General features: G+C 47.0%; 1 protein-coding gene across 1 annotated transcript; it reads left to right on the top strand.

Moving 5' to 3' along the window:
* NOC4L (nucleolar complex associated 4 homolog) lies at nucleotides 1-8,790 on the top strand. Its single transcript, XM_061355332.1, has 15 exons — nucleotides 1-158; nucleotides 279-402; nucleotides 499-605; nucleotides 837-944; nucleotides 1,435-1,584; nucleotides 2,178-2,277; nucleotides 2,581-2,615; nucleotides 2,741-2,791; nucleotides 3,319-3,430; nucleotides 4,115-4,175; nucleotides 4,699-4,809; nucleotides 6,093-6,256; nucleotides 6,671-6,753; nucleotides 7,646-7,759; nucleotides 8,072-8,790. Exons 1-15 carry the CDS (start codon nucleotides 63-65, stop codon nucleotides 8,186-8,188), a joined length of 1,533 nt encoding a protein of 510 aa, XP_061211316.1. The 5' UTR covers nucleotides 1-62; the 3' UTR covers nucleotides 8,189-8,790.
* The last annotated feature ends 4,112 nt before the right edge of the window (nucleotides 8,791-12,902 follow it).

Below are 12,902 nucleotides of genomic sequence, written 5' to 3'. Positions count from 1 at the left end.
GGCCCCGGCCCCGCCTTTGGGCGGAGCGGCCGTGGTTCCTGCTCCGCCCTTCCGCCGGCAGCATGGCGCGGGGGGCTGCGGTGGCCGCCTGCCTGGAGGCCGTGCTGGGCAGCCGCAGCAATGCCAACCGCGTCTTCGAGATCCTGGAGCTGCTGGCGGTGCGGGCCGGGGAGCGGGGAGGGAGCGGGCCGGGGCCGGGCGGGCTGTGGGGCGGTGCTGAGGGGTGAGGGCCGCGGCTCGCCGCTCGCCGGCCTCCCCTCATGGACGCGCTCTTCCAGGGCCAGGAGGAGGAGGAGGACATCCTGTGCGCCGGCAGGGCCTGCAGCCGGCTCTTCGGAGCCTTGCTGGAGCGCAGGGAGCTGTTCGTAGGCCCGCTGCCCGCCGAGGAGGCCTCTCTGGCCGGTGAGTGGAGAGCGGCCCCGGGCCTGGGCCGCGCCTCGGTGGGTCTGGTCTCGCCCCGCCGCTCCGAGCTTTAAGGGTTGTGTGTTTCACCCTTAGATAACCACAGCGCTGAGGACAAGTACAAGATATGGATGAGGCACCGCTACAAGGAGTGCGTGGATTGCTTGGCGGAGCTCATGGGGCACGAGGCCTTCCAGGTCAAGGTAGGGCCCGAGCCTGCTGCTGAGTTCACACTGGGGTCCCTTGCAGTGCAGAAGCATTTATCGCTCCAGTATCTCAATGTGAAAGGGCCAGCAGAGATGTTGCTGGTGCACTGGCTCAACCCTGCTCACCAGGCTTGCAGCATTCTTAGTGAGGAGCATAGTTCATTCTCTCTCCTTTGGGTCTAAGCTCTGGTGCCCTTGTTGAGGTGGGGTTTTGTCTTCTTTTTAAAGGAATTGTCGCTGTGCACCCTTATGAGGTTTGTTGAGTTGGAGGCACGATACCCACTGATCAAAGTAGAGTGGAAGGGCAGTTTAACTTTTCCTCGTGACCTTCTTAAGGTAAGCTGCAGAACTAAGTTTCTCTTGTCAGTTACCTGATGGGATGCTCACCTTCTCCAGTGCTAAAACATCAACCTAGGAGGTTCTCAGTGCTAAGGGAAGGTGGTGGTCTGGAAGAGCACCGAGAGCTTCTTCCCCTGGTGAGGTGTCAGGTTTGAGCTGGATTCCTGAGTGTTTATGAAGTACCAGTCCTGGAGTCGGTTTTTGGAGTCCCTGGCTGCACTCACAAGGACAGGGACATGAGAGGGAAGGCGCTGACCCTGGTTCAGCTGCTGTGTCACTTCTAAATGACATTGTCTTTGATGGAAAGGGCCCCTTGTGGAGGTTGGGGGGGCCTGTCAGAACGGCTTGTGATGTTGCCCTGGGGAAAGCAGCACACAACCAAGCTGTCTGCCTTTCAGAAGGACAGGAGGGTGCCTCAGCCAGCTCAGCTCTCTGTCTACTCCAGTAGAGACTGACTTGTTGCTTTCCTTTACCAACCTTTTGTTAGGTAGTTGTTGATGGCTTGCTGCCCGTAAACGAGGACGCTTCACTGCTCATCTCTCGCTTTCAAGAGTACATGGAGTATGATGACATTCGGTACTTTGTCATAAGGGCAGTCACTGAGAGTATTGGACAAGTCATGCAGAAGACAAAAGAGGTAACAAATGTTCTTGTTGAGGTGGGTCCAGATAAACTGCTCTGAACCCGTGTGTCTTGTGCAGGAAGCAGGGAGCAACTAGGGGTGTATGGAAATGTTTGGAAGCAAGAGAAATGAGTATGCCTACTCGAAGGCATTGGGGATTAATTATCTTTTATGACTCTTCAGTCTCAAATTGACAGTAGTTCAAGATGCATCGTTCCTGCAGATCCTTCTGGTCCGGGTTCTAGCTTCTGTTTTACTCAAGTCTCTGCAGCTTGGGTGGCACACACAGAACTTTTAAGTCTGTTCTCTCTTTAGTGCAGAAGAAGAGTCTGTTTTCTTTAATTGGATCCACCAGTTGTGTTAAACCAGAAGCAGAATTTCTGTCTCTTTAGTTCAGAGATAGGTTTTGTGTTGTGCAAACAGATAATGCTCCACGACAAGGCAGCAATAGAGAATACACCAGTGTGTAGTTCAGCCATCAGCATTTTTCCTTTCCTTTTTCTTTCTTAGGTACATACAGTGCTTAGGAGGTAGCAAGACGCTGGCTTCAGTATTGCCCTATCTCTTGTGGAACTTGCTTCATGTTTAATTATATGCTTTTTTCTCAGAGGCCGCTGCCATTTTACCAACAGAACGTCTTTTCCCTCATTTCACCCATTAACATGCCGAACAAAGAGAGTGACATGGTCAAATTTCTGGCGAAGCAAGGTTAGTCAGCTCCATGTGATGATCTGTGTATGGAAAAGAAAATCAGGTTTAAGATTTTTATTATTAAATACTTATATTATTTTTTGGTTATGGAAAACATCTGCTGCTGTGATCTGAGTGATTCTAAACAGTGTTACAAAATCCACATTCCTCAGCCTGCAGTGGGGTTTCTTATGGACTTCTGTCAAGACAAGGACTTCAGCCTAAATTTTTAGGGTATCAAAGGACTAAGTAAAGAATGGTCATCTTAATTTTTTTAAACATCTGTTTCAAGTTCAGCATCTCTTTCCCCTTTCTTCTTAGACAACTGGGAGGAATTGAAAGTGTCAAAACTGCAGGTAGGTGTTCGTTTGGTGCTTCGGAGTTGAAATTTTATCTACTTAAAGTAGAGCTTTACCTACACCAGTGTTTGGTGTAGCTTTACCTACACCATGTAACTCACTGTTTGCAATTCTGTTTTAAGGCACACAAGCAGGCCTTTGAAAAAATGTGGCTCAGTTTCTTGAAGCACAAGGTGAGTGTTCCTTCTGCCACTGATCTGTACCACTCTTCTGTCACTAATCTTTAGAGGCTCTCGTTGCATGGAGCTCCTGGTAGGACCCCACTATTTCAGTGTTGGATGAGAACAGCGCAGTCACCACTTCTGCTGGGTTGTTCTGCCAAGAAAGATGACCTCATGTATGGTCTGTTTCTTCTTACTCTTGGCCTCTTTTTTTTCCACCTTAAACAAATCTAACCCAAGGAGTGACCTGCAGCAATAACAGTCTCTTTTCACATGTTGAAGGCTACCAAGCTTTATTGCTAGTGACTGTCACATCTGAGCTGTGATGACACTTTTAGTTGTGAGCACTTACTGCTTTCAATGAACTTGATGGTCATGTATCACTTGTAAGCTCTCATATTTGGGAACTCTTGCTGAAAGCTGTATTGTCCTGGCACATTGCCTTTTGTTTGTGTGTTATCTTTTTGAACCATGGGTTGCTGTTGCTCTCAGAGTTCTCTCACAATGATTGTTTGACTGTATTGTGTCATCCTTCACAGCTACCCGCTGGCCTCTACAAAAAAGTTCTTGTTATTCTGCATGACTCCATCCTGCCTTACATGAATGAACCCACTCTCATGATAGATTTCTTAACACTGGCATATGGCATAGGTGAGTGAAAACAGGCTTTTTATCTTTTGTGATACATACGTGCAATGTACCAAGTACGTATGAACTCAGAAGGTCTGCTAGATGCAGCGCCATGGCATAGATGATGAAACAGATGTACTTTTGGCTGGGATGAAGCTAAGGAACAAGGGTGGACTCCACTGTCACTAAAAATGAGATGGTTTTTACCTCTTTATCAGTGTTGTTGCTCCTTGTGTGTAAGGAAAATAATATTTAAAGCCTTGGGAAGAGTAGAATACTGGAGTTTCCTCTTAAATAGAGTTCAGCCAGCACTGCTGATACCTGGGTTGCATCAGGACACAGGATGCACAGATTCCTACAGGGATATCCTAAGACCTTTGCCTGCCAGTGTGGCTTTACTGAAAGATTAGAGCATCATGGTTTTGTGTCTCTGTCCTTCAGAGTCTGTTCCTCAGTTTAATCTTTGTAAGTCCTACAGTTTAATCTTTGTAAGAAACATGTGACCCTCTGGAAGGGTTTAGATTATATTGTGTCACTTTACAGCCATCATGATTTCAGATTTCTCTCTTCTCAGATTTCAGGTACTCTTAATTTTGTGGTCCTTCTGTGGAGGTTTTATAATAGAAACAAGTTGAAGCTGATCAGTTTTTGGGTTTGGTTTTGGTTTAATTTTTATTGTGTTCATACCTGTCTGCTTTCTTACAGGTGGAGCAATTAGTCTTTTAGCCTTAAATGGATTATTTATTCTGATTCATCAACATAATCTGTAAGTAAAATGAGCATATTGTTTAAAGGGACATGGGGGTTTGCATTTATATCTTTATGTAAAGGAATGGAAATGGATTCTCCACAGCTGCAGGCCTTAAATTCCCCCATGAGAGAGCCAAACTCTGCACCAGAGGCTCAGCTGTTTGGATGCTAGCTCTTTTGGTAGTCTGACTTTATTTGCAGCTGAGCCTAAATATGCTCTTCTCCAGACTGTGGCTGCTCAGCACTTGAAAATCGATTTCCATTGATCTGATTACATAGTGAAGCAATAGTCTTTAGTGTGCCTTTCACTGAATCGTGTACCATTTGCAGTCAGTGGACATAGCTTCACATCCTGAAAATGGCTGGGCACTGCTAGAGCCATAAATTCTCCTTACAGCTCGTTTTCAAGTGGTGGCTGTAGAGAGGAGACTAAGAAAGCTAAACAGAGCACAGCAGTGGTCTGTAGTGAAAGCACAGAAACTCCACAGACACAGTGTAGTCCCACCACTAACGGATGTCTTTTTCCTCTTTTATAACAGGGAATATCCTGACTTTTACAAAAAGCTGTACAGTCTTTTAGACCCTTCTGTATATCATGTGAAGTACCGAGCCCGCTTCTTCCATTTGCTTGATCTGTTTTTGTCTTCATCGTAAGTAGCATCTTTATGTTCACATATTTTCCTCCTGCTTTTCTGTTATTCTTGAACAGTCCCCCATGTCTGGATATTACGTATTCAGTGTGCCTACTGGATTAGATTCATTTTTACTGAGAAAGCTGAATCTAAGGGTGTTACTGTAGTGGTGTGTAATTTTTCATGTGCTGTTTCTGAAGATTTGCCATACAACATCTAGTTTCAGGAAGCGAAAATGCAGTTAGTGATCTGAGTTTGATCTGCGAGTGATTATGGATATATTTTGATCTGTATTCCATTTGGCTGAAGGTGGTGATTTTTCTGTCATTCTTTATGAATATGGAAAAGTAACATTCACAGGCTTTTTATAGGTGATAAAGCTGTTGATAAATTGATGACCTTTTGCAGACATCTAACATTGAAATATGAAGTGTTTGACAGTCTGTCTTGATCCTGTCAAATCATCGTACACAGGGAAGAAACGAGATAAGCAGCTGGTCATATAGTTGCCATCATATGTTAGAAAATAAACCAAGAGTAACACTTTACAGTTCAGCACTGAGCATTTAATGTCAGGCTGCTTGTATCCGTAGTGTACCTTGGAGAGAGTAACAAGCTCTGACAGATGGTGTCCTATGGGGTGGCTCTGCTGAGCCTTGCAAGTATAACAAGCCCTAGGGCTGAAGGCTGAGTGGCTGAAAATTGTCATTTTTCATCCTGGTTCTTCTGACCTGAAAAAAGTGCCTGGATGAGCTGATTGCTGTTAGAAATTTGCATTTTTACCATTAGAAAAAACCCCTTACCCTGCACATTTACATTATAGCAGCCTAATGTTCCCATTAACAGCTGCAGCGCTTGCTTTAGTCCTGGAAGTATTATGTAAATTTACCATCATGGGCTGTGTATTAATTAAACCCAAAAAATGACATGAGAAGAAGTGCTTGCCTGGCCAAATGTATAAACCCAGAAGTTTATAAAAGGACTGAATAAAGACTGCCATGTGAATGACCGTGTACCAGAGCTGTGCTTGACAAGTGCCTGGAGCGGTGCCATGCATCTGGATTGAATTGGTTTGAGATTATTCATGCACTGAATGGAAATGCTCACAAATTTCTTCCAGAGAGCGCACAAGAGTCTATATTGCTGCTTGAAATTAGGATTCTAATAGCTTCTCTTTACTCCATAGCCCAAAAACCCTGAAGATCCCCACAGATCTCTTTACACTGACCTGCTGTTTGGATTGGTGAGGCTTACTTGATAGGACTTTTACAAGCTGGTTTCTTCTGTCTCCTTTCCAACAGTCACCTGCCAGCATACCTGGTGGCAGCATTTATAAAGCGCCTCTCCCGGCTGGCCCTCACTGCTCCTCCTGAGGCTTTGCTCATGGTCATTCCCTTCATCTGTAACCTTTTTCGGAGGCACCCCTCATGCAAAGTGCTAGTACACAGGCCCAATGGGCCAGAAGGTAAGGGGGAAGGTGGGCAGAGAGTTGTGTGTTCTGCCTTGAGGCAATGTAGAGAGCAGGATTCCTGTGAAGGAGGAGATGAGATCCCAGTTCTGAGATTTAGCGGATCATTCTGTGCCTTGAGTTTGTGAGAAGCCAGCAGGCTGCTCCTGCCAGTTCTGTAGCTGTGGAGACCTGCCTGCATTGCTCCTCTGACCTCCGGCCTCAATGTTGGTTCCCCTGCTGTCGTGATTCCCTGGGTGAAGGCTGCTTTGAGCCTGACACACTGACCCAGGCTGCTTCCAAGTGCTGCAGGACTGGTGGAGCTGTACCAAACACTGAGCTTGTCTTGTTCTGCAGCATCGCTCTGGGTCTCCTTGTTCCCTTTGGTGTTACACACATCACACAGGAGGTATTTGCTCTCTGTTTCCTTAGATATTTCAGAAGATCCATATATTATGGAGGAGGAGGAGCCATCCAAAAGCAGGGCTTTAGAAAGCTCGCTCTGGGAGATTCAGGTATGTCAGTTAAAAAGGATGGGTTTCCTCCAACTTTGCTGCTTCCTTGACACATGTTGGCATTCCCCCTTACAAGAACCTGCTGAGGTATGTCCTGCAAATGCGATGAGCTTCTGGATGATCCTTTAATCTGCACCCTTTTCTGTCCTAGCATAAGAGGCAAAGGATTTCTTGTACATGTCAATTAGGGGCTTGTGAGCACACAGCTGACTCTGCAGCTAAAAAGTGTGCAGTTAACAGCTGAAACAGACTAAATAGCTGAAAATCTATGAGGCTTTTTATTTGCTATGGAGGGGAGAGAGGAACTTGCTGAGCACTGATGGAAATTAATTGGGTACAGCTAGGTCATCCTGTAGAAATGGGTTTAAAAATGCTAGAGAAGATTGTAAAGTTCACCTTTCACCCAGATCATTTGTAGGATAGTGCATGAAGGTTGAAGTTGCTTAAGTTACTCCTGACGGTTCTAAAACCCTAATGCCAGGATTATCACTTTCATTTAAATGCTACAAGAGTTTTGTGTAAGGGGCTGAAACAGCAGCGACAGTGTTGTGCAGGAGCCAGGAAGTCCAGAGAGGTGGAGCTTGGCTGCAGGATCAGGGCAATGGGAGGTAGCAGAGTTGGGTTATACATTGTAGGCATGACCTGTGGAAGAGTCCCATCTCTCGAGCTGGATTTGAATGGGGTGAGAGGGGCCTTTGATGTGTGTGAAAGATGGCTGAAATCAGGATTTCTTGAAGCTCCATGGTAGCACAGTACAGCAGACTTGCTCCTGCCAGAATTGGATGCTCCCTGAAGATCAGACCACCAAAGGGGCAGATACCTTTGTGGGAATCCGGAGGGATGTGTGTTACCCTCTATTTACGACCATCTCCTGTTTGTCTTGCTTTTGCAGACTCTACAAAGCCATTATCACCCCGAGGTGGCCAAGGCAGCTGCTATCCTGAACCAGTCTCTGTCTGAAATGGAGGATGACATATCAGGACTCCTGGAGCTCTCAGCTTATGAGGTAGTGTTGCTGTGCCTTTGTGAAAGATTGGAACCAGAGGAGACTGGCTCCTGAATGCAATAGCTGTGTCCTGTTCATCAGCCTTGCTGCTGGAGAGGGAGCTAGACTGACTTTTGGTTACTCAGAGCCAGGGACAAACAGGAAAATGTTCATTAAATGGTGGAGCACGAGCAGCAATGGTGACAGGGATGGCTTTTATATAAAAGGGTTTTTTTACTAGATCTTTTAAGAGGTGAGAGTGAGCAGTGGTATCAGCCAGGGTGAAGAGCTTGTACTGAGTTTTACCAATATCTTCTGGTTTTTTATTTGTAGCTTTTTGATAAAGAAGTAAAGAAGAAGGTGACTGATGTGCCCCTGGAGTTTGAGCAAGTGCGAGGCTTGTTTGGGAAGAAAAATGATGTTTTTGCAGAGCACTTTTCTTTGGATTGATGTGATCTCCTGCAAACACATCTGCACAACTGACTGATCTTAGGGACGTGCACAAAGCTCACACTGTGCTCAGCAATTCTGCCTTTGAAGTGTCTCCATGTGAGGAGAGCTGGACTGCTTGAGAAGGGTGCAGCCGCCTTCAGCGACCTTTGCCACTACCCATGGGTGCACTTCCCTTTGTTTCTCATGCTCGTGTACTGCCACCCAATACTTGGATTGTCCTCAGAGCAAGGTTTTCTGGACTTGTTCATTGCTGGGACTCCAGAGCTGCTGGTGCTGCCTGGGGTCAGTAACTGCACCATCAGCCCATCTTGCTGCCGTTCAATGGGACTGGGGGTACCTGGGGTCTCTGACTGCTCCTTTTACCTTTCAGATGTGTTATTTTTATACTAGAGCTAACTAACAACCTGTTTGTAGCAAGAGACTTCAACAAACAGCTGTAAGCACCTGGTGATATCCTAACTGTATTTTTTTATATACACTTTAGAACCCATGTATTGAGAGGGATATTTAGTTTCCTATGTTCCTGTCCGAACACTCCCATGTGTGAGGCACTGAAAGCTCTGGTTTGTCAAAAACAACTCATGGATGATGATCAGTAATTCCAACTCAAAGTGTTGCTGATGTTGTTTCATCTACATCCATCTCGTGCTGTAAGGTTGCTTAATTCAAAATGCTCATGGGCTTTGGAAGTCCTGGTGCCTCCTGTAGCAGGGAGGCCAGGTGACGTTACCTTGTTAGACTTTGCATAGTTTGAAAATCATGGTTTGTGGAGGAGAAAAATGCAGTCAAGGAAGTGGAGGCCAAGAAACGTCATTGCAGGCAGACAAGTGTAAGTCAAGGAGAGCTGCAGCTGTTCTGGAGATCCTAACTGTTAGGTTTTCTTCATGCTTTCCAAACAATGGGCATATCCTCAGAGTAGAGAGCTTGCAACCCTGTCTGCTCCCTGGGCAGCCTGCTTTGTTTTCCTTTGACTTCTGGTGTCTGGTAGGAATGCAGAATGGCTGAGATGCTCACTTACAACTTGAGAGTCCTCTGTTCAGGTTCACCCAAGCCTTCTATTCCAGCTCTAAAATGTGTCTCCCTGTATCTTATGTACGTTGTATGTATGTGTTCGGTTAACTGTTTCGAAGTGCTCTGATGCTGTAGTACTGAGGACCACATGGCTGCTTTGAAAGAAGCGTGTAAGTCTAACCCCTTTCAGATGAAATGAATGAATATATTGAATTTTGAAAAGAATGAGCATATATTTTGAATACTTTTATCTGCATCTTTTTGTTTCACCCAGGCTGGCCCAGTTACATCTGTCTGAAGTTACTGCTGGCAGTGTCATTCACAGCTTTCATAGTATTGACACTCAGGATTGTCAGGATTCTTTTTTAATGCACACATATTAAACCCTTTGGGCATGGGGCAAGTCCACGTCTTGTGTTGAAAATAAGGGAGTTTGGTTGGGTTTCTGTATCTGGATAGAGGGAGAGCAGAGTCTTTCCGTGAACAAAGCATCCAAAGGGCTGGTGTGTTTGCCTCTCTCTCGTGTCTTGGGGTCTCCTGGCACCAAACAAGAATATCCCAGACATTGGGCAAATGGAGTTGGAGGGGAGTGGTGGAAAGTGACAGCTTCTGCCTTCTGATACGGCCTCCTGCTGCCTTGTGGGCAGAGCCTTGCATCTTTGGGGTCAAATGACCACAGACTAAAATGTCAATATACCTTGAAAAGGGAGTGCTACTGGCAGTGGGGGGTGTTCGCTTTTTCCCAGGAAGAAGTCCATGAAGGTACCAACATCTTCAGTGTTTCACCAGCCATGAATCCTGGGTGAAAGAGTCTTGGGCTCAGATACGAAGTGAATGAATCATTGCATCTCTACCTGTGTCAGTTTCCTGCAGACCGGGAGAGTGAGGATTTACACTTTAGTTCTCTCTGCTGGAGACAGGAGTTAGTTACCATGTGCTGTGGTGTTGAAAACAGAGGCTTCATGACCAGGAGCTGCAGTTCCTGAGTGGAAGGCCTGCTGGTGAAGAGATGGGTCTCTGTGGGTGTGCTGCTCTGCCCAGGTAAGGTCCTCCTGCAGCCGAAGCAATGGTTCCTGAAGTTCAGTGAGCCTTGAGCAGACGTGGGTGACATTTGCTGCTGTGTCCCACAGGGGAGGCCAGGGCAAGGGATGCAGGCAGCAAGTGAAATCCCACCGTGTGCTGGCAGCAGGGGTGTCTGCAGCCATTGTCACTGATGCTGCTGTTACCCAGCGTGTGCCCAGAGCTTGGCTGGGTCTATGGGCCAGCACATGGTGATCTTGTTTGGTGTGTGCCTGAGGGTATCTGACAGCTCACCAGCCTCATGCTCCATGGGATGGCTCCATGTCTCAGAGCTGGAACAGATCCACTCCTGCATCCTGTCCCAGGACTTAGCTTCCTGCACTCCGTGCATCATGTCTAAAGCCATAGTGTGTGGCTGTTTCGATACAGTCTTCTCCTGTGAAGCTTTTCCTCGTTAGAATGACTTCTGAAGCATCATCCTGCCTGGCTGAAATGCTTCCTCTGGACCATTTCTGCCTGAAGGCTTAGTTTGTCAAAGGTATTTAGTAAATGAACTCCTGTTATCTTTGAGGAGCTGTGTATAAATAGTGATGGGAGCTTTTATTCTCTTTCAGCTTATCAGAGATTTATGGCCTTATTTACTTCAGACTTTCTCTTGATTTCATACTTGGCAGCAGAGATTGTTTTCCCAGCAGCAATCCTCCCTGTTCCGTGTGCCCAACAAGGCTGGAGTCTCCCATCTTCCTCCTGGGGGCATTGCTGTCACTGGCAACTTTTGCACAGGGGCTTTGGTCCTCATGGTCTTGAGTTGCTGATGTGGAGCCTGCCAGGCTGTGTCACAGAGGCCAGAGGAGCTGGGAGCCGTCCTGTGTGGTCCTCTGCAGTAACCAGGCCATGGAGAGCACCTGGGGGGGTGGTTCCAAGCCACCCCTCTGCATGTGTGGAGGAAAACGCTGCCCTGAGGGTTCTATACAGAGCTGGGCAGTAGGCAATTGCTATTTGGGAGTTCCATCCACTTCTGGTCACTTACCTCGCTGTTACAAGACTGCTTTCAGAAGCTGTCAGCTTGCATGGTCATGGAGAAAAGCAGATTGAAAGCCTCTGGTTTCAAACTAAGTCAGGGATCAGAAAGAGCAGCGGTCTCTTGGTAATGTCAGGTTTGTGCCCCACCACTTCGATGCAGAGACAGTTGAGGGCTGTGGGATGGGGCTGCAGCCAAGGCCGACCTGACCAGAGCTGCCCAGGGGCTCTGCCCACTCCCTCTGCCCCCGGGGCCAGCGAATCGGGGCTGGTGGCCACTAGAGGACGGTGCAGACCGGGCCAGGCTCTGCTCAGAGCCCGGCTCCCCAGCACCCGTCTGGCTGCGCAGGGAAGGCAGCGAGCAGCGCGTTTGCTGGAGGTCGAACCTGAACCTGGATTCCTGCAGCTCCCTTGAGGATACGTGTGCCCAGCCGGTCTGAATCATGAGCGCAGCGTGGATGGTGTGTAACTACGCAGGAGAGTAAATCCCAGCAAGCATTAATGGGATGTATGGTGGATCTGCCTAGGAAATGCCTTGCCGTGACCCTCTTGTGCCGTGTGTCACCAGCCGCGATGGCTGAGCCTGTCGGTGAATGCTTTGCTTGCCGAGGCTGCATTGCTGTGCTGTGTGAACAGCCTTCTCCTGGCTCTTCCCAAAGCAGTCACATGTGGCATTTCATCCTTATGGTTTTAAAGCGTGTCCTGAAGATTTTCAGTCCCAATTTAGAACTATATTCTCATTCAGGATAGCATTTAAATGTATGCTTTAAATGTCATGGCAGATGAGATGGAGATTTGTGCTTTAGAGCACTTGTCTGTGTTTAATGCTCCCCGGGGTCCTTTACTGAGGAGCTGGGGTGGCAAAGCACACACCAGCAGGGCCAAGACTGCAGCCCCAAGTGCCAGGCTTGCTCTCAGAGGTGCCTTCAACCTAAGCAAGAGAAGATGGTCTCGTGGTCTCTTCTGGCTTTCAATCTGGCTATGGGTGAGGGGTGCACATACAGATAAATAATGAGGAGAGGGAGCATCCAATTAAACCTTCATCCCAGCCACCCAGTAGGAACTACCTCTTTATCACTCTATAATACATCAAAAAGGCTCTCTTGGCGGTTTTCTACTGCGTATAGCAAAACAGAGCAGGATTCTGTTTCTGTTTTAGCTGTTTCTAGCTATTCATCATTGCTGTGTCTAAACCTGATCTTACCTGGATAATAGGGCTCCAAGCAGTGATAAAATAAAGTGAAATTAAAATAACTACATAATAAAATTCCAGATTAAGCTGAAATTATGGTAAATCTTTTTAGAGCTGTGGAAAGGTAATAGCTAAACTGCACGGACTCAGTGTTTTGTTGAGTGACTGTGATTAAATGTGTTGATCCTCGTTATAGCTTTATGTCTATTTCTGTGTAATAACAGTAACTACAGTTCAGCTGCAGTTTGGCACTTAAAGAGATCTCCTTTGAATTCATAACTTGTTGCCTGTCTTTTTGTTTGCCTTTTATACTCTCCATGTAGGACAGTATGGTGACGGGATGGGTGCTGACCCTGCGTATCCCGGGTCTTACAGCCAGGCCATCATCCCTTGACGGCAAACTGCCCGATGGCCCAATCAACCTCCTGGCCACCGGTCCCCATCCACCAGCTGCAGTGACGTGACCCT

The sequence above is a fragment of the Neopsephotus bourkii genome, unplaced genomic scaffold (assembly GCF_033783945.1).
Source record: "Neopsephotus bourkii isolate Nb327-2 ecotype Australia unplaced genomic scaffold, CSIRO-AGI_Nbou_v1 NB_795, whole genome shotgun sequence".
NCBI classification, from domain to species: Eukaryota; Metazoa; Chordata; class Aves; order Psittaciformes; family Psittacidae; genus Neopsephotus; species Neopsephotus bourkii.
This window is presented reverse-complemented; position numbering and strand designations above follow the sequence as displayed.

Excerpts from the sequence above, each read along its gene's own strand:
- NOC4L (XM_061355332.1), top strand. The coding sequence starts at position 63 with ATGGCGCGGGGGGCTGCGGTGGCCGCCTGCCTGGAGGCCGTGCTGGGC. Across the intron at positions 2,792-3,318 it reads TCAGTTTCTTGAAGCACAAG|CTACCCGCTGGCCTCTACAA; the intron begins GTGAGTGTTCCT and ends CATCCTTCACAG. Across the intron at positions 4,176-4,698 it reads CTGATTCATCAACATAATCT|GGAATATCCTGACTTTTACA; the intron begins GTAAGTAAAATG and ends CTTTTATAACAG.